Source organism: Electrophorus electricus, chromosome 20, assembly GCF_041902795.1.
Source record: "Electrophorus electricus isolate QZ-2024a chromosome 20, ASM4190279v1, whole genome shotgun sequence".
In the NCBI taxonomy this organism is placed as follows: domain Eukaryota; kingdom Metazoa; phylum Chordata; class Actinopteri; order Gymnotiformes; family Gymnotidae; genus Electrophorus; species Electrophorus electricus.
In genome coordinates, this window is record NC_137516.1 from 6401134 (window position 1) to 6422088 (window position 20955).

The following is a 20955-nucleotide window of genomic DNA, read 5'->3' on the forward strand; positions in this document are numbered from 1 at the left end:
TTCTCTGTGTCGCCAATAGATGGAAGCACTTGCTATGCATTCCGATGGCACGGAAATTCCCGTTTAGTTAAATTTTTACAATATACAGCACAAACACATGTAACCATATAGTCCTTATAACCATAGCTATGTGCAGCACTGTGTCCTGCCTCAGAATATTACAATAAGTTATAATTGTACATTCACTGTACTGTAGGGCCGCTCCTAGTATAACAAGGTGAAAGACTAGAGATCAAGAAAAGGCTTTACACACTTTTCACTCAGGGACACCGTGGGATAGTCACATGACCTCGTAGAGCCTGCACTTCCTGATTTGAGAGGGAATTGCTGATTGGACTAAAGAGCAGAGAGGCGGGAGGGCTTTAGAAGCAGAAAGTCGAACAGGTTTGGCTACTTCTAGACTTTTTTTTTGCCTGCACAAATATACACAGCAACTTGTGCCCACAGACACATATAGATTGATGATTAAATTGCGGTTGTTTCACTTACAGGAGAGAAACTGAATTTAGGAGAGTCCTGGACCTTTAAGAGCAAAGCAGTCCAACCTGCGAGCTACAAACAGGTGAGTTTGTTGAGGTGTATTTAGAGTGTGGCCATGTGTTTCTCTGAACACTTTAAACAAATAAAATCATTAACCTGACAGCTCAATATCAGTTATCAAGTCATATTAAACATGCACCATAGTTACACATGTAGTTTGTATATAGCATTTACTCTGCTGTTTTTATGTTTTGTGTGTCTCTATGGTTTTGGAGGTTTTTTGTTTGGTATCATGTAGAGACATGTCTTATCCTTTCAATGTAATCTATCCTGGCTTTCCTTCCTGTTTTTATAGCCTTTTATTGAATGTTCTTCAGCAGTAATCCTAGAACACAGAGGGACCCTGTAAAGTTTGTGTTTAGTAGGAGGTACAGAGACTGCACTTGAGAAAGAGGAGAAAAAGGGAGAGAAAGAAATGCAGGAAGGAGGAAGGGCCCACTAAAAGAGATTTAAAAGAGACAAAGCAAGAGAAAGTCAGAGGGAGAGGACGGTACTAACAGGGAAGCTCTTAGAGCAGCACACGAGCACAGATGCAGTGAGGGAGCCTGCTGTGCCCTTTGTTCTTAGGTGGAGCTTGGGCTCGTGAGCTAAAAGGAATGACAAACGCGCAGGCAGAGTGACGGAGTCACCTCGTTGCACAGGGAACCAAAGTCATCATTCATTAAGAGCCTCAACCAACAAAGAGCTTGCTTCAGCTGCAAGAGCTGTCGGTTAGCTTCAGGGATACGTTCTTCCCTTTTTTTGAAGCCCACATTCCTTAGGTGCAGTGTAAGTGTACCACTTCACGCACTTGGGTAAATCGAAGCTCTGGGTGGGTAAAAGGAATGTTGTTGGTTATCTCCAGTGAAGCTTTCATAAAATGCTGTTATCTGATTTAACTCGCTGTTTAACTGTTGAGCAATGCTGATCTATGAAAAATGTGCATTGGCCCAGGCCGACAGGTCATGCTCTAATTCACTGTTCTGCACTGTTTCACAACCAGAATGGCCGGTGTGTGTTGGGTTGGGGTGGGGGAAGACCTACATTAATGCGCCAAGTACTAGCTGTATTTGCTTGCATCTACGCCAACCTGTGTAAAAACAAAGGCAAACCTGAAAAACCTCTGTTTCCTAGGATGTCTGTGGATACTCTGGAGCTGTCTCCACGGCGACCAGCCAGACTGCCTGAAGCTGCGTGCACACCCGGTAGCCCTGCATCATCATTATCTCCGGGGACGCGCAAGCCAAGTGCAGTAGAGCGCCTGGAGGCTGACAAGGCCAAGTATGTCAAGACCCAGCAGGTGGCGCTCAACAAGCAGCTGCCAATAATCCGTAAACCCTTAATGGCGCCAAGCAACAGCATGCAACTTCGGCCAGGCGCACCACAGCCGACACGCAAGCTGCCCACTCGCTCCATCATCAAGCCTCAGGCTCCGCCGCTCGACTTGAACCACCTCAGTAACCTGATAAATGGAGTTAGTGATGCACTAATACCTTCTATTACCATGCAAACAGACTGCAAAAACACAAACGGGTCAGAGACCTCCGCTGAATCTCAGCCCCATTCTGTAACTTCAGGTGTGGACGAAGAGCTCAACAAATTGGTTCCATCTTCAACAGTCGTGAAGACAACTTTGGCAGATGGCGCTGGAGCTAACATGTCTTCCTCGGTAGCAATCCGGAGGGTCGATGTCAGGCCACACGTGCCGCAGCTGAGAAAGCCATGCCGAGCGCAGCTGCCAGAACAGCGTGTCCACTCACAACTGCTGCAGTTGCTCAGGCCATACATGCAGGCGGAGCCTCGGCCACTCCAGCCAATTGGCATCAAAGCCAGGCGGGATTTAGCAAGTGCTGTGCACAGCCATGTCACATCTCCCAAAAGCCCAGTGCAAGCTGTGCCTCTCTCCACCGAAAATTTAAGTAGCCCCGTTCGCACTGTGCCATTTTCGAATAATTCCCCAAAAGACACGAGCAACACACCCTCACCCGCCAGCGTCCAAGAAACGCCATGCCTACCCAGCCGCAAAGTTCATTCCCCCCACACCCCCTCCATCACCTGCCCGTCTTCCGTGAGCTCCAGAAAGCGTATCTCACTGACGCGCTCCAAATCGGACGTCAGTGATCGTTTCTCCCGGGCCGGCGCTGAGGTTGAGCGCTTTTTCAACTACTGCGGCCTGGACCCATCGGATTTTGATGACCTCTCTCCTGGGTCTGACATCGCGTCTGTCTCCCGGCTCAGGAGTGCCAGTGCCCCTGCATCAGAGCACACAGCAGAAGGACAGGAGGAAGAAGAGGAGGAAGCGGGCCAAGACGAAAAGCCCAGCTATGGCATTTCAGTAATAGAGAGAAATGCAAGGGTGATTAAGTGGCTGTATGGAATGCGTCAAGCTAAAGACAGTGCAAAAGTTGTTAACGTGTAACCTGCAGAGACCAAGGTCGAGGCACGTGGAGTAATTCTTGCCTTTTCATTGCTATTACAGTTATAGCTTTACCATTTTAGCACTTATAATACAATAGCAAAACTAGCACACTTTCTCACTACCCCTGCCTAGGAAGCTCCTGCAAATAACTACTCGGACGGGTTTCTTTAGACACGCAACACCTATAGCACAAGTAGGGGATACTGAGAGCTATTTCACTGATCTCTTGGGTCTACAAAGGGTTTAAAAGTTTTCAGGCACATTGCGGGTGAAGAAACACATTTCTTTTGTTGCTGCTACTGGAATAATGGATACAATCATTCTGTGAATTTTCAGGAAAGATCATTTTTGATCTTACTGTGAAATATTTGCCTTCAGTATGAAAAATAATTACTTAAGTCAGTGTGTAAATGCTCAAGATAGGTACAGTATAGGTACTGTACATTTCCCACCAAAGTGTTTAGTTTTCTGTGATTCCAGGGTTTGTGCAGGGGTTCATTCGCTAGTATTTGCACTGTCTTGAGCAGATTTGCCTTGTAGTCTGAGGAACTCTTATCAGACGTCCGTTGGGTTCAGTGGACGTCCATGGCATTACACTGATAAACATTGTTTCCAGTCACTTATGTACTGAAATGATGAAGCAGAAATATTAATAAAAGATAAGCCGATTTTGAATTTTGTTTCATTCATTTTCTTTTACACTTAATTGGAGACCGTTTGACTACTTGGTTCTAAGTAATAATTGGCACTGATTCAAAATAATGACTGACAGGATGGAAAGGGGCTTGAACTTTATAAGAGCATGTGTTCATAACCATAACTAGCATGAAAAGCATGGAGCAGGAAAAAAGATGAAAAAAAAAAACATTGCACAAGATGTTTTTTCCCCTTACTTGTTTCCTGTCATTATGAACAGGAAGAGCTGGGCACAGGGACGTCTGCCAGGCTTTGCCAGGAGGTGGGGGTGGTGTTGAAGCTCGTGTTTGTGAACGGTGCAGCGGTAGCTTTTGATTACCGCCTCCATCGAGATTCGAAGTGCAGGAAACACACCCAGTCCTTTATTTTCCTTTCTTTTCCGACGTTCTCTCCTCTCCCTCAAAGCTGGCACTATTTCAGCTCCTCTGAGGTCGACCACTGTACTATTATGTACAACACAGTAATTCAGTCATCAGTGGGAATCAAATTAAAGGAGGTTTTCTCTCTTTTTTTTTGCCAGTGAGCTTTGTGTAGAACTAATCCTGTGATTGACAGGATGGTGGGTTGAGTTTCACCATCATGCTTTATAGGTATATACAGGTAAGCAAGCTCTTGGGTTTCACTCTCCCCGACAATCGGGACAACAGAGAAACACATCTACGACTGTAGCTCCAGTAGGAAAAGGCCAATACATCTAGAAACTGGCAACATTTATGAGAGATACATTAATCTCTGAAGAGCAGCACTATTATGACACTATCTGAAGTCCTGCAGGATAAACCACAATTGCTGAAAGAGGCGTTTTCCCGCTGTACCACAGCTGAACAGGATGAAGGGAGCAAAAAGGATGGGTTCTGTGTAAGTGACACATTTTACCCTGTGTATATAATTGCATTTTTAAACCTCCAATTTAAGAGGCTTACTGTGATATCCAGCTTTGTTTGTATTAAATACAGTAAAAGAAAATGCAAAATATGTGTAAATACCAGGTATGGTGAATTCATCCCTTGATCTATGACAACTGCGGTAGTGATTTTGTGAATCTCTCGCACTCTCTCACTTCCTCTTTGTCTCTTTTTTTTTCCTTTTTCAGAGACATGGTGGAATCCCACTCTCCACCAAGCTGTGCTATGCAGTCGGGGGTGTTCCATACCAGGCCGCCAGCGCCGCTATGGCTTTCTCCTTCCAGATCTTTCTGCTAGATGTGGTGCAGGTGAAAACAGCCCTTAAGCGAACACAGCCGAGTGAGAGCTTAAATGCTGTTTAGTGTTGTCCTCCCAGGCACTGCGTACTGAGGCTCTACGCTGCAACGAAACCTCCTCTATGCACCCAGGGGATTTCCCACCTCGTTTCGCATAACACAAATTCTGTCACAGACTTTTGTCATATTTTACAGACAATGCTGCATCTGCTGCGACAATGATTATTATAAACAGCGGACAGCAGCTTTTATGCTGCAGGCTATTGTCATTCACCACAGTGAAACACCGACCATCCGTGGTATCGGTTCACTGCCGCTTGCATATCCTGCGTTCGGTCATCCTTCTCTCTGTCTGTGACCTGTGCAGATGGAGGCGTTTTTCGTCTCTCTGATCCTGTTCATAAGTCGGGTGTGGGATGCTATCACTGACCCACTCGTGGGGTACCTGGTGAGCAAGAGCAAGTGGACCCCTGTGGGCAAGCTCCAACCTTGGTGGGTGAGGAGTGAAAGAGGGGAGTGAGAAAGAGAGAGACAGGGAGGGAGAGAAGGAGGCAGATCAGTATAGGAAATTAAAAAAAAAACATAATGAGTAATGCTCTCTGTTTTGAAGAAGTGCTTTTCCTGTTGACTGCAGCTATTTCTGGCTTCTGTCCCTTTGGTTATAAAAGTCCCTTATATTCCTCAGGTCAGTCCTGTCCATGCCCCTGGTGGTGCTCTCCTACATCCTTCTCTGGTTCGTGCCTCGCACTGCACAGAGCTCCTCCGTTAGTGTGCCCTGGTACCTCACCATCAGCTGCCTGTTCCAGACCTTCCTGAGTGTATGACCTTCAGCCTCCTGTCCTGAGTTTTCCTTATGATATGCCGCTAAGAGCTGCATTTCCCACTGCAGGCATCCTTGTCTCCACAGTGCTACCATGTCCCCTATACGGCTCTTAACATGTTCCTGGGAGGAAGCGAGAGAGACAGAGATTCAGCTACAGCCTGCAGTAAGAATGCCACCCACACTGCAGCCGATCTTCTGTCTTAGGGGTCATGGCCACAATCTGTACTGGAAGTAGCGAAAAGATGGACTACAATGAGGGCCCTTCAAAAGCCCTGGAGCTGAATCTGTGAGGTGTAACTCGGTCAATGGCTTCAGCCAGTGGCCTTGACAGAGATTTGCTTCATTTGGCTGACTTTTTGTCCTCTACGATGTGTTGGCTTTATATGGTTTGTATTTGCCAGTTGGTATCCCACTCTCTTTCTCTATCTGGTGCTCTCGAACAGGGATGAGTGCGGAGGTGTTGGCGATGCTGTTCGCTGCTGTGGCACAGGGGCAGGTGTTGAGAGTGTACAATGTGGAGAGAGAGCACTCCTGCCCAGGCCTGCATGTGGGCACTGCACCCCCCCCCATCTCTCCTCTGCATGACACAGTACAACCATGACACTCCACACTCACACCATGCAACAAATGACTGACAATATGACTAGGCATCAGTCGATTATAACAATTTCGTAAGCTACATCATTTAACACAATGTTTAAAATAAGTTATGTGACATGGTGAGATGGTATGGGTAAGTGTGTGTGTGTGTGTGTGTGTGTGTGTGTGTGTGTGTGGATCCCTATCAGAGACAGGCATTCATGACCTCAGCTCTGGTTTTGGGGGCTGGCTTCTTTCTGTGCTGCATGGTACTCTTTCTGGGTGTGAAAGAGCAGAAGGGTGAGTGTTACTCATTTCCTCTTTCACAGTGGTGTTAGGGCATTTGATGTTGGTCAGTCACTGGAGAACATGTTGCGCTGTTCATTCTTTCATGGAGCCACCTGAAAGTTCTAGAACGCAAAGCAAAACCCACCAGACCGGCTCCTTAAGCTTTGTGCAGTACAGTCACTGTGCTCCTGCAGGGACTTCAGCAGGCACCCGGCCAGTGGGGCGTGGCTCATATCTGACTGATCTAAAGATGCTGATTACCCATGTCTCATATCAGCGCCTGGTCCTCGGCTTCCTCTTCTCCTCTCTCGCTTTCCAGGTTTGTGACTTGTACTCTGCACCCATCTGTCACAAGCATACAGGGGTCATTGTTTTCATTAGTAAGGTTATCATAGAACGCTGCATAGTATGTAGCTCATATCTGGGACTGCATATGCTGCTCAGTATGTGATAAGGTCAATGGAAAGTACATGAAACACAATGATGGGAAAACAGTCTCACGGACGTAAGCTTTTATGAATCATAATAGAAGTTTATCACACTGTCTGCACAGCAAATACATGAATTCATTCAGGTATTTATTCAAATACCTGAATTCAGCATGGTACTCTAAATCTTTAATGAATGCACTATGACCTCTTTAATGAAGGCATTATGAGCTCTTTAACAAGCGCACCATGACCTCTTTAATGAAGGCACTATGACCTCTTTAATGAGTGCAGTATGATCTCTTTAATGAGTGTACTATGACCTCTTTTGGGACTGTTTCTTCTCAGATGTCTTTAGGGAACTTTGCTTTGTTCTGCATCCATGTCGCAGGATTGGGGTCTCAGCTCCAGTACCTCATTTTGGCTATATTGGTGAGTCTCACTAAGCATGTTGAGAACAACTGGTATAGACAGTAATGTGTTAGGTTATAAGAAGTCAAATTATATAGTGTGTGTGTGTGTGTGTGTGTGTGTACAGTTTTACTTACAAGCTGCTTCTAAGGATAAAGTCAGTTCTTCTTCCATGTTTTTACAAACCATGTCTATGGACAGGTAGCTGCTGCAGTCTCAGTGCCTGTGTGGCAAATGAGCCTGGTGAGGCTGGGGAAGAAGAGAACGCTTTTTATTGGCCTACCAGTATGTTCACACTGTCTGTCCAATGCAGTAATGGAGTGTTATGAGAGATCAGGATTTTGATTGAGGCAAATCTGCTGATTACCAAGCATACTTTCAGCTCTTTTGTTGTTCTGTGTTTCCACAGCTCATTGTCCCTGCTCTGATAGTCTTAGTCTCTGTGTCAGACAACTTCCCAGTGTACCTGATCATGTGTGTTCTGGTTGGGGCCAGTGTAGCTACACTATTCCTGTTACCATGGTGAGTGAAGCCAAGCCTTAAGATCTTTAGTACTTTAATATTCATCTTCTGTAACCAGGGCAACAAGCTCCATTACAGTATTGTGCCATATTAATAATTTACAAGTCTCAGAATCTACTAAGGCCTCACTGAATGGGTTTTATATCTGGTACTCTTGCACCAACATCAAAAATACAGAGATTATTATACAATTGTCCTGTAAAGCATTCTCAATCCTGGATGGACCCGAATGAAACTTTGATTATAATTTCAGTAATGTATAACTTTGTGCTACTTGTCAGGTCCATGCTGCCAGATGTGGTGGATGAGTTTGCGATTCAGAACCCCTGTCACAGGGATCTGGAACCTCTGTTTTTCTCTTGCTCCTGCTTCTGCAACAAGCTCGGAGGAGGGCTGTCTGCCGGCATCTCAACCATGACACTTCAGTGAGTCACCTCTCCTCCTCCTACGCTCTACAATACTGTATCGAGCTTTAGTGCCATTTTTTTTAAAGGGGCAATCTGACAATTTTTTTTTAAAATACAGCCCATTAGGCTGAGGGACTGACACAAGTGTGTGTTCCTTGGTTCTGTGTTTCTTCGAGCACTCCTCTGGTGAGAACGCTTAGGTCTCAAGATGAATAGAACCATTTACATTTACAGAATTTAGCTGATGCTGTTATCCACAGTGACTTCCAATTATAACTGAATATAGCTTGAGTAATTGAGGGTTAAGGGCCTTGCTCAGGTGCCTAACAGTGGCAGTTTGCTGGTGGTAGGGCTTTAACTGGCAACCTGATTACTAGTCAAGTACCTTAACCACTGAGCTGCCACTGCCCAAAACCACTCCTGATGAAATAGGCTGAGGAGGCTGTGCTTGCCTGCACAAATAGGTCTTTATCAACGTGTCTAAACTGATCCTCTGGTGTGTTGATTCTCCAAGCCTGACAGGTTATAAAATAGGAGCCTGTGGCCACAGTGAAGGCGTGGTCCTGGCCTTGCACATGCTTCTAGCCCTCATACCAATTGTTCTATTGCTGGTGGGTCTGATCTTCTTCTACCTGTACCCCATTGATGAAACACGTCGGCAACAGATCCAACAAGAACTGCGACAAACAAGGTTTGTTGCACTATCTAGAATTTTTTAAAGAATATCATGTATTTAAAAATGCAAAACAACTGCTCAGATGAGACACAAATGCGGTTAGATTGGATTTAAACATTTGAATAGTTATCTTATTAGAACATTAAACATACATGCAGGAATTCAGAGTAGGATATACACTGTTAATAGACTATCAGGGAGCAAAAAAGTAGATGTGTCCATATCTTCATATGCACACTGAAGGTACAATGTTAAAACACTTCACAGTGACTGAACAGGAATACAGTGCTCAACTTGTCATCAGACAGGGGCTAACAATAACAAGCAGGAGATGTGTAACAGCTGACTGCAAAACCAAGGAAATGTGTTGGGTTATATAGCCATGACAGACAGAACAGATTTTTAAAATCATGTGTCTAGACATTGTCATGGCATAGATTTTGATGTTTAATTAAGGAAGCTCAAAAGCAGCCAGAATGATCCTTTTAAAAATCTTTTATTTATTTATTTAACTACTTTATTTGATACACTTGAAATTTGTTTTGTGTTTTGAAATGTGTTTTGAACTCATGGAGATGTCTCTGCTCTTGCGGGTCGGTCGTGCCAGATCCCGGACTGAAATGTTCCTGAGTACCGAAGAGGATACAGGGTCACAGCAGAGAAACCAGCAACAATGTCCCAACAAGGGTGTCTTCCTGTCAAAGACCAGCAGGATGTCTTCTGTAAAGGCAAAAAAGTCCTCCAACTTGAATTCTCTGACTTCTCTTCAGACATACTGTGATGCAACCACAGACCCCTTCAGTCCTAAGTCTAGTAGGCCAGAATGCATCTTGAAGCCAGAGTTTTATAAACACAGAATTAGCTCCAAAAGCAGCAGACCTTCATCTCAACTTAGTCGTCAGCCATCATGGAACTATTATGAGACACATGCTCAAAGGGCTAAAGTTACATGGGTGTAAATTAAACTGATTTCATCCTTAGGCTTTGGTTAGTAGGTTTCTAAGCAATATACTGTGACTAATGGTAGAGAATTGTAGAGTGAGATTACATTATTTTTATGCTGTAGGAGTGCTAAATATTAATATAATATGTAACTATGATCAAAGCTTTCATTTTGGTAATTTTTTTTTTTTTTTTTGGTTGTTAGGATTCACTCAACTAGATCAGAACAAAACCATATTTAGAATCTATTGCCAATGTGTTCTTAATTTTTAAATCTGTTGAACATTTGCAGCCTACACGTATGATACTTTCAGTAAATGTTATTGACGTTGTCAGTTTCAGACTCAGTCCTATTGATGTTTCACTCCTATTTTGAAAGCTTCGCAGAGCGGAAGACTGCAATCAAATAAAGCCTTATGGTGTAGGTGTATTTATTGTTTCCTGACAGTGCGCCGTCCTCTACCACTAGGGGCAGCAGTTCTCTGGAACTTGGCGATTCTGGGGCAGAGACAGAACCTTTATGTCTAGAATCGGAATTACTGCTGTACACACCACATTTTGTGCAAAGAGACTCGAAAGCGACGAACCAGGATGGGAGTCGAGCTTGAAACAATAACTCCTGGAGATGGTAAAATAACGAAAGTGTTTCGTTGTGGAATTCTGCGTAATACGCGTGATTTGTATTTTTAAGTCATATTTCGCAGTTTTCTCCACACGCGCTAGTTTAGCATTAGTTGACTAGCTAAAACACCAGATAACAGTCACACACACAAAAAATAGCGCAATTGATTTTTTTTTTTTCGCTTTGCATTTTCAGGAAGCACTTTCCCTAAAAAAGGACAGACGTGCGTCGTACACTATGAAGGTAAGACGAAAAACAATCTAGCTTGTTGGTTAGGCTCGTTCAAAGCTTGCCGAATTCATACCGTTAGCTACGATAGCTATCCAGTTATCTCGCTCACATTTCAGGTTTGGCCAGTTAGTATAGCTGGCTAGCTAAAGCACAGTTCAGTTCAGTTAGCCTCCTTGCTAATCCGGTCGCGATGCCGCTTTAACAAATAGGCCATTTTCGCAGTCTACGAAACTGCGCAATTTGGTCATCTTTGACTGTAAGAAAAAAAAAACCCGATAATTTTTGTCTCGGTTTGCGCGCACTTTTTCATTGAGAAAATTTGGGTGAGTAGATGGCTAGGTTAGGCTAGCTAATTCGTTATATTATGCCTTCCCAGTAAATGCCATCAAGTTCGGTAAAGCTGGAGTATTGTTTAGATGTATGTATAGCTCGTCGGTAGAAGACGGAGCGTGTGGACCGAACTGTCATGTCCTGCAAGAGCTTTATTCAGAATGGTTCAAATATGTCAGTAGATCATTGTCGGCCTGCTAATGTTGGACTGTTTACGTTGGACCCGCCCTTGATCAATTTAGCTAACGAGACTTTGACGTTTCGGTATTGCGTTTCGCCCATGTACAGTCTTTTGTAAAATGTAATGTGGTTTTCTGTGGAAAACAATAGTGCTGAACAATCTTTCTCAGGGTCGCTGACAAACGGACGCAAGTTTGACTCCTCTCGGGAACGAGGCAAGCCTTTCAAATTCAAGATAGGCAAGCAGGAAGTGATTCGTGGTTGGGATGAAGGAGTAGCCCAGGTGAAAAAAAAAAAACCAATCATGTAAATGATCATTCAGCAATGCCATGTGCAGTGACTTCCATCAGAGTTATTTCTTTACATGACTTGGACCTCTTGTGTTGTAGATGAGTGTAGGACAGCGAGCCAAGCTGACTTGCACTCCAGACTTTGCATATGGGAGCAAAGGTCACCCTGGCATCATCCCTCCTAATGCCTCCCTCATATTTGATGTGGAACTTCTGGGCTTGGAGTAAGAGATCCACAGTTCAACTCAGGTTTTTCCCTATTAATTCTTTCAGGGTGAGTTTGCCATCTTTTGAATTAATGTATTGCATTTCTGGTCCTTGATTGGCTGTTGTGTAAAGCTGTGATGCTTTGGTTTTGAACTTTGCTTGATTTGACTTTGCCAGTGTCAGTGTAATATAACTTTATGGGTACAGGAGAACTTAATTTAGTTTGTACAGTTTTCTTATACTACTTGGATACAGCACACACATCTATAATGGTTCTTCCAGGTTGGGGGGGGGGGGCTCATTTATAATAGCTCTGCAGTAACAGCCCTCTCTCAGAGATTATTATTGTCCTGGACAAACACATGACTTCACTGTCCGCTGCGGTTTATTTAACAGGCTCGTAGACCATATAATCCTTATTGACGTTTTTCCTGAAGCACATTGCAGCTGATGCACCTCATGCCCATCTGACTGTTTCTCTCTTGTTCATTTTGCAGGTCAGCCTTTCTGGGGAACATGGTCTCCTGCACGTGGTCCTTGAAAGGGGCTAGTGTTGATAGTTATACCACTTATCTTAGCTCTGTAATCCATTTGTATATTTTGTTGCCTTTTTATTCCTTTCCAGTTAGACACGATCATTGGCATGCTCTCACCCACTGGATGTTCACTATGAAACCTTTCTCCTTTCTCCCTCTTTTTGTATTTGATTTCTGTGTTGTAAACACGATCAGTACAACAGGGCTTTGGCTGAGCTGGTAGTCTGTACTCTGTTGGGGAAATTTGGATAATTCTGAAACAAACTACTTAAATAAACATTGTTTATAAAAAGACAACACATGTTTGACTTAATGGTGTGGTTTCCTTCATCTTGAGATTTGCAAGCTATGCAGATGGGCTTAGTGATGTATTTGAAGAGCATATTAATATTAATTACAGTGGCTGCTGCTGACTTGTGCACAGAAAGAGGATAATGGTCATTTAAAGACAAATATTTTATTTTGAAACCACACATTATTTACAGGAAAGACCTACTCCAAAAACCTCTTCAAGGCCTTGCTGGCTATTGACTACATTTGTAAAATAGCATTTGGTGAGTAGTATTTTCTTGTAAATTAAGATTAATTTTAGAAGATTCTTATGCATTGATGTCCATTAAAACAAAGGGAGTTTGCTAGTCCACTCTCATATCTACTGGAGTCTCTGATCTAACATGCAATGTAACCAGGCTTCACATGGAGCTATTAGATTGGTCTCTTGACATCCCTGATTTAAATCCATTTTTGGAGTGCATGGCTTCTTAATCATGTCTGATCATCTACAGTTCTAATGCATAATTTGATAAACATTCACCAAGCTAATCTGAACGCATGCAACACAGCCCTGATTTTCAAGTAATGCTCTTTGCTTGATTTAAAGTGCTAAACTCAGCATAAAAATGTAAATGAGATATAAGGTGATAAACACCAAGCAGAAATCGACTGTAAGCCTGTTTGGACTACACACGTCTACTCTTGATCCATACATACTACTGAGCAGTGCTGCTTAGCTGTTCAACAGAGAAGATGAACTGTAGCGTAGAGTCTAGATTTAAACTGAAGCGTGCTGGCTAAGTGACAAGATCTTGAATTTTATGTGCTTGCTATACATTCAGAATTCAGCCTGAGATCGCTTAAATAAATATATTGAACAAGTCTTAAACAAACACTGGGCACTCTGCAGTCCTGAGACATTCAGCAATCTTAAGACATTCCTTCAGCCAGAGGCACATTAGTGGCATGTTTCCTTACTCAGTTCCATCATTTCTTCCTTTACAGGAAAAACTGGTTCTGGGTTTGTGATAAAACACTCATATTAATGAGGCATAGCCAAATACAATGTGGCTAAAAACCCTAAAAAAAAACCAACAAAAAAAACATTACCAGTTACCTACTACGCACTGTATTTCAAAGAAGCATTGTTTCATATGTAAGGTTTAAAGTGGTGGGTTTTTGATTTTGTACTTTGTTCTAGCAGAGCCAAAAGGCTGAGATGAAAGGAACCAGTTGATAGGAGCAGAAGAGGAAAAAGGAAAACAGACACATAATTGGAGGAAATGAGCAAGAGTCGTGAACTGAGTCAACGCCTACATCGGTGGCATTAGCTCCAAGACCAAGAGCCTTTTTTTTTTCCTTTTTTTTTTTTTAAATTGTAGATCGTTTTATTGTCTGTTTCACTTATGGGCCTATTAACCAAGTAGTACAGGCCTTGCCTTTAGTAAAACCTGCCCCAGGTCATTGTCTGCTTATACAGGGCCTATATTTAGACTGTAGTTGCACCTCCTGTCCCTGTGGGGGCACGGCTGCTGCTGACCCTTCTCAGGGAATGAAGTGCCACTGCACAGCAGCCGCGGAGCAGCGAGCCCATGTGGTACATAGGCACCCCTTCATCCTGGGTCCGCCGACAGAGCCACGCCACTGTTGGCACTACTGGCACCGCTACTGCTAGAAGGTCAATCAGGAAGTAGCGGCTCCAGTGGCTCCGTTGAGGAGCTTGTTCTAGTTCCCCCTCCTCAGTACTGGCCACGTCCATGCCATGTTCTTCGTTTAACCCCTCTGCCTTCAGTCCCTGCGGTAGCAGCTGTGTGAGTGGAGATGCTCTAGGACAAGGTTGCTGGATCTGTGTCGTAGGCAACACCGTGGGTGTAGTTGTTGTGGATGATGTTAACTCTGCAAGGTTTTCTGGAGGCAAAGGCTCTGTGAGGGACGACACCTGCGCAGGTGAAATGGTCATGGAAGACACTGAAAATGTCTGTGGCTCGGCAAGAGTGAGATCTGGTGCAAATGGAGTTGAGCTGATGAAGCTCAGTTCTTCACCACCACCCTCTTCTTCTGAGATCCAGGTGATCGTGGGACTGCAGGCTTGTGATCTGAAGCCAGGCCTGTCACTAGTCACATCTGAAGCAGTAGGGGGCGCTGAGGGTGCAGGTGGTGGAGGAGGTGGAGGGGGAGCGTCATCTTGTGGGAGGTGCAAGAAGAGGTGGTGGTGAGGTGGATAGGCGTGGGCCACGCAGCTACAGTTGTTGAGTGTGTGGCAGGGTCGGCTGATGGGCAGGACTGTCTCGCCACTATACAACTTGTCATAGGTGGAGGAGCGTGACAAGGTGGAGCAAAGTGGTGTGTGTGGCACCTGCTCCGACAGAAGGGCTGCCTCCAAAAGGAGATGGGTGCGCCCATCGCCTCTGGGCAAGGTCGTCGCTCGTCGGCTGGCGGGAGTGTGAACCTCGAAGGGCACGTTGTCATTATGGTCTGTGCCGGGCGGCGTCTCGCTCCTCAGCCTGGTGAAGGTGGCGCTGCGGTTGATGGTGCGAGCAGGAGAGCAGCCACAGGACCTGGAGGCTCCCAATCGGAGGCCCAACCTGCCCCCAATAACCCCGTCCGACTGGAAGTCAGGCTGGTCAGAGTCACGGCTTGCCAGGTTGGTCCGGACCGTGTCCACGGCTTGCTGGAGCTGCTGGATCTCCTTCCGAGCCTCTTTCAGGGCCAGCTGTGCCTCGATTCGATGGCATTCCTCTTCGATCCAATCCTCCTGCATCCGCGTCAGCTGCATGCGCAGGTCCTCTATCTCTGAGTCCCTGCAGGGAAACAGAATTTGACTCAGCAGGCAGCAGCACCCTACACACATGAAAATCCAACACAGGACTTTTTTCAGTCAATTACATGGAATTATTGTTACACATTAAACATTTGATCCACACTAATGTCAGCACAATACAATTACACAAAGGACAAAGTTGATCACATATTATTATCACCAAAGCTGAAATGGTCTTAGTTTGTGCAGATTAATTTCCACTGATAAAATTTATTCAAAGTGTAATCAAAAATGTAATCAAATGCTTAATCATGTATTTAAGTATCTAACTGCAAGTATGCCATTATTTGGAACAAACTGTAACTTGTGTTAAGTGTTTCTTATCAGAACATGCATTTTGAGAATGTTGTGAATTTGCCTTGATTTCATATTGCAACACTGCTTCAGAACATGCTCTTGATGGTATGAGGGTGCAACATGGGGGCATGGTGTTGCATTGTGGCACCCTGCTGACATGGATCTGCCACTAACCTGTCCTGCAGCCTCTCCACGTTCTCTTTGAGGCGGGCACGCAGGTGACGAATGCACACTTCTTTCTGCTGCAGCGGGGTAAGGTACTGCTCAGGCGCTGGCGGCCGTATCCCATGATTCTCACTGCAGGCCGCATACTTCCCACGCCGCCTGGGACAAGACCAATGTGGATTACACAGAGAAAGACCTCAGTGAACAACATGTCTCAAGACCAATAAAGTATAAAATGAAAGAAAAGTGTTTCAAAGGGGTTGTCTGATCAAAAATACTGTCATGGCTTAATCTTAATTAAATCCAGTTACCATCAATTAGGAGTGTGAATCATCATCAGCAACACTTGAATTTTGGGCCAAACTATTCCATTACCGGTACAGTGTTTGAGATAATCTACAAATAATCTAAACTTGTGTTTAGGCTTAGTTTTAGGCTTAGGTTTAGGTGTGTGGGCTTTTTGTGTCATATCATTCTATAAGATACTGTTCCTTCCTTTAAGCTTTACTTAAGTTACATTTGGTGCCTCTTCTCTTAGCTAATGTTTAAAGTTGATTTATTATTTTATTCAAGAATTGTTTTAGGTTTAAAAAAAAATCTACCTTGATCACTTTTGAAAAAAATGTCTCACACTGCAAACTGAACTATGTGTGCAAAGCCTCAGGAAACCACTCCATGGTCTCTGAGTCTATTTTTGGGTCCACATGTGTTTGTACCATACAGAATCTAGAACACGCCCTCAGTGGAGGACATCAGTTTTATTATAGTTTATGTGTGTGTGTGTGTGTGTGTGTGTGTGTGTGTGTGTGTGCGTGCCTGTGTGTGTGTGTGTGTGTGTGTGTGTGTGTGTGTGTGTGTGTGTGTGTGTGTGTGTGTGTGTGTGTCTAACCGAGGTGTAGCTGGATGTGAGAGGGGTATGGTATTGCTTTCTGTGCCCTTGCAGGATGTTAAGTAATTGCTGCTGGTGGAGGAGTCACCGTGAGAATGCCGAGTACTGACTGTACCAGTGGGTCGTCTACAAAACACACACACATTGACATCATAAACTGCAAGGAATCGTACTTGTCATGGAGGAATATTACATTCCTTTTTTTTCAGTTCAGGCGACAGACTGAAAGGCTTTTACAACGACAGTACCTGCGTTGTCCAGCAGAGGGCCGTCTGTTTGATGAGAGTGACATGGGTAAGCCTTACAGGGTCTGCCTCCAACAGATGTGTGGATTTCTCAGCGCACAGTGTCCTGAGCGACACACACATTAAAACTATTTATTATATCATTTTCTTGAAATTTGGATAATATTACAAGTGTTGATCTTGAACAAGGATTATGCAATGTTTTAATTATCCAGAAATCATAAATACTGCAGTGTGTGAGACAGTAATAATCAATAAGTCCATATATTAAGTGTTGATATGTATAAAAAAATTTGCATCCTCACATGAACAAATGGTATTAAATTCTACATAACCAGAAACATAAACAATATTTACAAAGTATATGAACTGTAGGCTATCCAGTCATTTTGACTGTGGTTTTTTGATTGTCTTGGGAGCATATTGAAAAACAAAATGATACTGTACTATTCCTTATATCAGTATAATCTCAATCGTTTTACTTGCTGTCTATATGTGGGTCAGGTGAAAGCAAACCCACACGCCTGCACAGGACTCAATGACAATTTATTTTTAAATCACATTCTTGAGATGAAGACACATTACATGTTTATCTTGAAACTGAATATTTACCCTCCATGAATGGCATTAACACATGAACTAAAATTAATCACCTAAACACACCATTTATTCAAACAGTATTCAGTTAAGTACTAAGTATTCAGTATTCCAGTTAAGCCACAGGTGTGAGCAGGGGCTTTTGTAGACTACTTGTACTGGGGCACACATAATTAAGGAGGAGCTGCCCAAACGTATTGTTCGCCAGTAGGTCAGAGGTGCAGAATTGTGCATATATTTGATATGTTTTATTTTTGTAAAGACCCACTCTTTCTCCATTCAATTTCAGCTTTTCCTTCTGTTTTATTCTTTCTCTTAGTCCTGCTCCTTGCCCTGCATCTGCTTTCACTCTGTCTCTGTTCTTCACTTTCACTGTTTTTGTTTGTCTTCCATCACTCTTGTACCCTACTCATTTTCTGAATGCTCTATTCTGTCATGAGTTATTTTGTGTGTAATAATTTAGATTTCATTTTAATAATATTTTAATAAAATAGTTATTTGGAGACATACAACTACACATAAGTTATTGGATTTTGTTTTTGCATCATCATATCATTCTTGCTAGATAACACAAGCTTGCAAAATGAGCAGTGCACTGGTTATATTTCTCATTTTACAAGCTTGTGTTATATATTTAGCAATACCCTCTTTTGCCAACATTACCAATGCCTTAGCTTTAGTGGTCTAATATGTGGTTTTGGTAGATTAAATGTTTATGTGTAGTTAGCCTTAAATGCATGCATTATTATTATCTTGATTTTTCATGGCTGGCTGGCTTTTAAATATGAATGTAAGTCAATTTCTACTGCTATCCCCATATAGAGCACAGATAGTATAGTGGACACCAAAACATTTGGAATGAAGCTGGATCTTTATAGGAGCCATAGTAGCTATAGAGAATTTGTGTGGCTAATGTTTGCATTGTATAGATATTTTCAACAATCCAGATTAAAACATAAAGCATTATGGCTTTCATATCCACTTTTTAGCCCTATGATTGAAGTAGGGCGTGGAACATTTTACTGGGGCACATGTCCCATTAAATTGGTTCCAGTGATGTCCTTGGGTGAGACACAGCTTAGCATTGAAATGTAAGGCAGCAATTCTTTAAGACAGAAGCGGCTGGTGAATGAGAAATCACTCATCCTCACTCTTCAGGAAACAACATAGTGGTGAGTTCTGGTCTTCCCTGGTTAAAGTAACTCAAATAATTCTGTTGTTCTTTTATTCCTTTAAACAAAACTCATTGGGTCAGGTGCATTTTATTAAACAAACTAAAAGGAAAATACATCTTAATTTATCTATAACAAACCACATCTCACTCAAGATACAACAAAACAGGGTGAAATGACAAATGAAATAATGGCATGTAAACTTAAATGACAAAGTCATGTTGTACAAAAACAAATATGTGGGTGAACAAAATATTCAGTGGCACAACACAGACTGAAGATGTACTTTGCTGTTACATTTATAACATGCATGGTTGCCTAGTGACCAAGCTTTTTGACTGGAGAGAGCAAAACTGAAAATGATACCAAAAGTAAAAGCAGGATAGAGGAGCAACAGTATATGAAGTACAAACAGTTTAAACCCTTATGTAACTAAACTGATGGCACAGTAAAAATAACACCTTAGCACAACGAACTGAACAGAATCCCATCAAACACCCACACACCAGGCTGATTCTCTCACTCAGGAAACCTGCACAGCTATTTTGACAAACCGAGACACACAATGTCAGTCCAGTGGTTGGAATGACACTGCATGTGTCACATTCTGATATAACAGTGATAATCAGTACATGGCAATTGTATAAGAGTGCTAAAGGTCAGCATGAGTCTGTACACTGTGTTTGGAAATGTAAATGTCTTGTGCTTTAAAATGATTATATTTTATGTTGGTTTCTTCATCTAAGACAAATATGCTCTGCATAAGAAATAATTAATCACTCACAAATCAATATGGTAGCCAAATAAGAGGTAAGCAGATTACATTAATGTCTTGGCAAAAGTTTCCGTGTTTAGCTTATTAGCTTTTACATGTCTCTTGTAATCATTGAAATTAGGGATTGAAGAGAATATACTGGTCCAATATCAGTACATCGATATTAAAGGCAAACGATATTTTAACAATTGTTTTTGCAGCACTTTCCATAGCACTATGTCCTAAGAGAGAACATTACTTTTGATATAGAGAAATACTGCTCCAGTTAATAGGTTAGGTGAGAAAAATAAAGATTACCACATCAGCATATGCACAACTGCCGGAGGGTTTAACTTGGGACAAAAGTTTAGGGCAGGAAAATCTGAAGCTCTGACAGCAACTGATGCAGGATGGGGACAATCCTTCTTAAATGTTCCAAGGGGAGGTGGCTGATAATAGAGTTTTAATTTGTTTGTAATCAGCCCTCAGTGAGGCCTACCTTTGGTATTGTATGCTTAGGTTAAATAGCCTGTTTGGGTTAGATTTAGCAATTTAATTGGTGTCATGAAAACGTAAAACACAAAGATCTCAACTAAGGTAAAGGGTTGGAAAATGCGAAAGTCCGATAAATGAAGATCGTGTGAACTTTAAATGCAAGTGCTTTTTAAGTGCGCTTGACCTATGACGTCACGACTCCATTGCGGGTAAACCTCCAGTAGTATCCTTCGCAGTAAACAGGTCTGCGTAACACCCGAAACAATCAACACATAATTTGAACCTTTGACATAGTGACAGTCAAATAAATGCTTCGTCTGTTTATTTATCTTTATCTTTGTCCATCTTAAAGTGAAGCGGAAAGAATATCTTAAACATTGAAGATTAGACCTAGATTTAAACTGATTTAAAAAAAAATCTTACGCGTTTCAAGGTTATAAATTCCTTGTCCTGGATTGTGCCTTTGAATGATTTATACTCAGAATCATATTTTAGAAGTACATGTTGTAGTCATACCACCCAGGAAAATCGATTTAACATTATGCGGATTATTTAACCTGTTAGTCGCCGCCTGAATTTTATTTATTTTTTTGGCAATGCACTATAGAGCCACTTATTGAGATGCTCCAATTGTTGATTACTAACCAAATTACAGTAAAGAAAAAAATACATTAATAAATAAATAAAGGGAACAAATAAACAAACCATCCTAGGGCTTACAGTTTCTGTGTCCTCCACGACGCACGGTTCGTCCTCCATCACAGAGACTAGTGAAGTTTATATTTTGCTTTTGGATGGACCTGTGGACGGGGTATCGATGCGACTGCTTGATGGAGACGGACGGATGCTGACGCGGGCAAGAACATGCGCGGAAGCTACAAAAGCAGTTTGATGCAACCGTGTGATGCTGCGCCGATTCTTAAAGAGACCGCGGCTACCA

The 20955-nt window shown here is 42.8% G+C and overlaps 4 protein-coding genes across 8 annotated transcripts; 3 read left to right on the forward strand and 1 right to left on the reverse strand.

Annotated features, from left to right (window-relative positions):
* Positions 1–381: 381 nt before the first annotated feature.
* fam110a (family with sequence similarity 110 member A) lies at positions 382–3617 on the forward strand. 2 transcript variants are annotated; one of them, XM_081703442.1, is made up of 2 exons: positions 382–562; positions 1654–3616. In XM_081703442.1, the coding sequence occupies exon 2, from the start codon at positions 1655–1657 to the stop codon at positions 2936–2938; it is 1284 nt and encodes a 427-aa protein (XP_081559568.1). In that variant the 5' UTR covers positions 382–562; position 1654; the 3' UTR covers positions 2939–3616. The 2 variants fall into 2 exon arrangements, with proteins under 2 accessions (XP_081559568.1, XP_026868037.3); XM_027012236.3 differs by lacking the exon at positions 382–562 and adding an exon at positions 605–1308 and having other exon boundaries at positions 1654–3617.
* A 54-nt stretch (positions 3618–3671) lies between these two features.
* mfsd2al2 (major facilitator superfamily domain containing 2a-like 2) lies at positions 3672–10515 on the forward strand. Of its 2 annotated transcripts, XM_081703440.1 has the most exons (14): positions 3672–4492; positions 4728–4847; positions 5203–5327; positions 5521–5653; positions 5743–5821; positions 6102–6247; positions 6447–6537; positions 6720–6844; positions 7302–7385; positions 7566–7649; positions 7774–7886; positions 8168–8311; positions 8808–8984; positions 9577–10515. In XM_081703440.1, exons 1-14 carry the CDS (start codon positions 4385–4387, stop codon positions 9926–9928), a joined length of 1881 nt encoding a protein of 626 aa, XP_081559566.1. In that variant the 5' UTR covers positions 3672–4384; the 3' UTR covers positions 9929–10515. The 2 variants fall into 2 exon arrangements, with proteins under 2 accessions (XP_081559566.1, XP_081559567.1); XM_081703441.1 differs by lacking the exon at positions 7566–7649.
* fkbp1aa (FKBP prolyl isomerase 1Aa) lies at positions 10382–12604 on the forward strand. Of its 2 annotated transcripts, XM_027012253.3 has the most exons (5): positions 10382–10539; positions 10729–10776; positions 11445–11557; positions 11664–11838; positions 12269–12604. In XM_027012253.3, the coding sequence occupies exons 1-4, from the start codon at positions 10503–10505 to the stop codon at positions 11790–11792; spliced, it is 327 nt and encodes a 108-aa protein (XP_026868054.1). In that variant the 5' UTR covers positions 10382–10502; the 3' UTR covers positions 11793–11838; positions 12269–12604. The 2 variants fall into 2 exon arrangements, with proteins under 2 accessions (XP_026868054.1, XP_081559569.1); XM_081703443.1 differs by lacking the exon at positions 10729–10776 and having other exon boundaries at positions 10385–10539.
* Positions 12605–12748: 144 nt separating this feature from the next.
* Positions 12749–20851, reverse strand: snpha (syntaphilin a). Of its 2 annotated transcripts, XM_027012251.3 has the most exons (5): positions 20736–20851; positions 17001–17103; positions 16753–16878; positions 15873–16022; positions 12749–15381 (listed from the first exon to the last, which is right to left on the reverse strand). In XM_027012251.3, exons 2-5 carry the CDS (start codon positions 17042–17044, stop codon positions 14070–14072), a joined length of 1632 nt encoding a protein of 543 aa, XP_026868052.2. In that variant the 5' UTR covers positions 17045–17103; positions 20736–20851; the 3' UTR covers positions 12749–14069. The 2 variants fall into 2 exon arrangements, with proteins under 2 accessions (XP_026868052.2, XP_026868053.2); XM_027012252.3 differs by lacking the exon at positions 16753–16878.
* Positions 20852–20955: the final 104 nt, after the last annotated feature.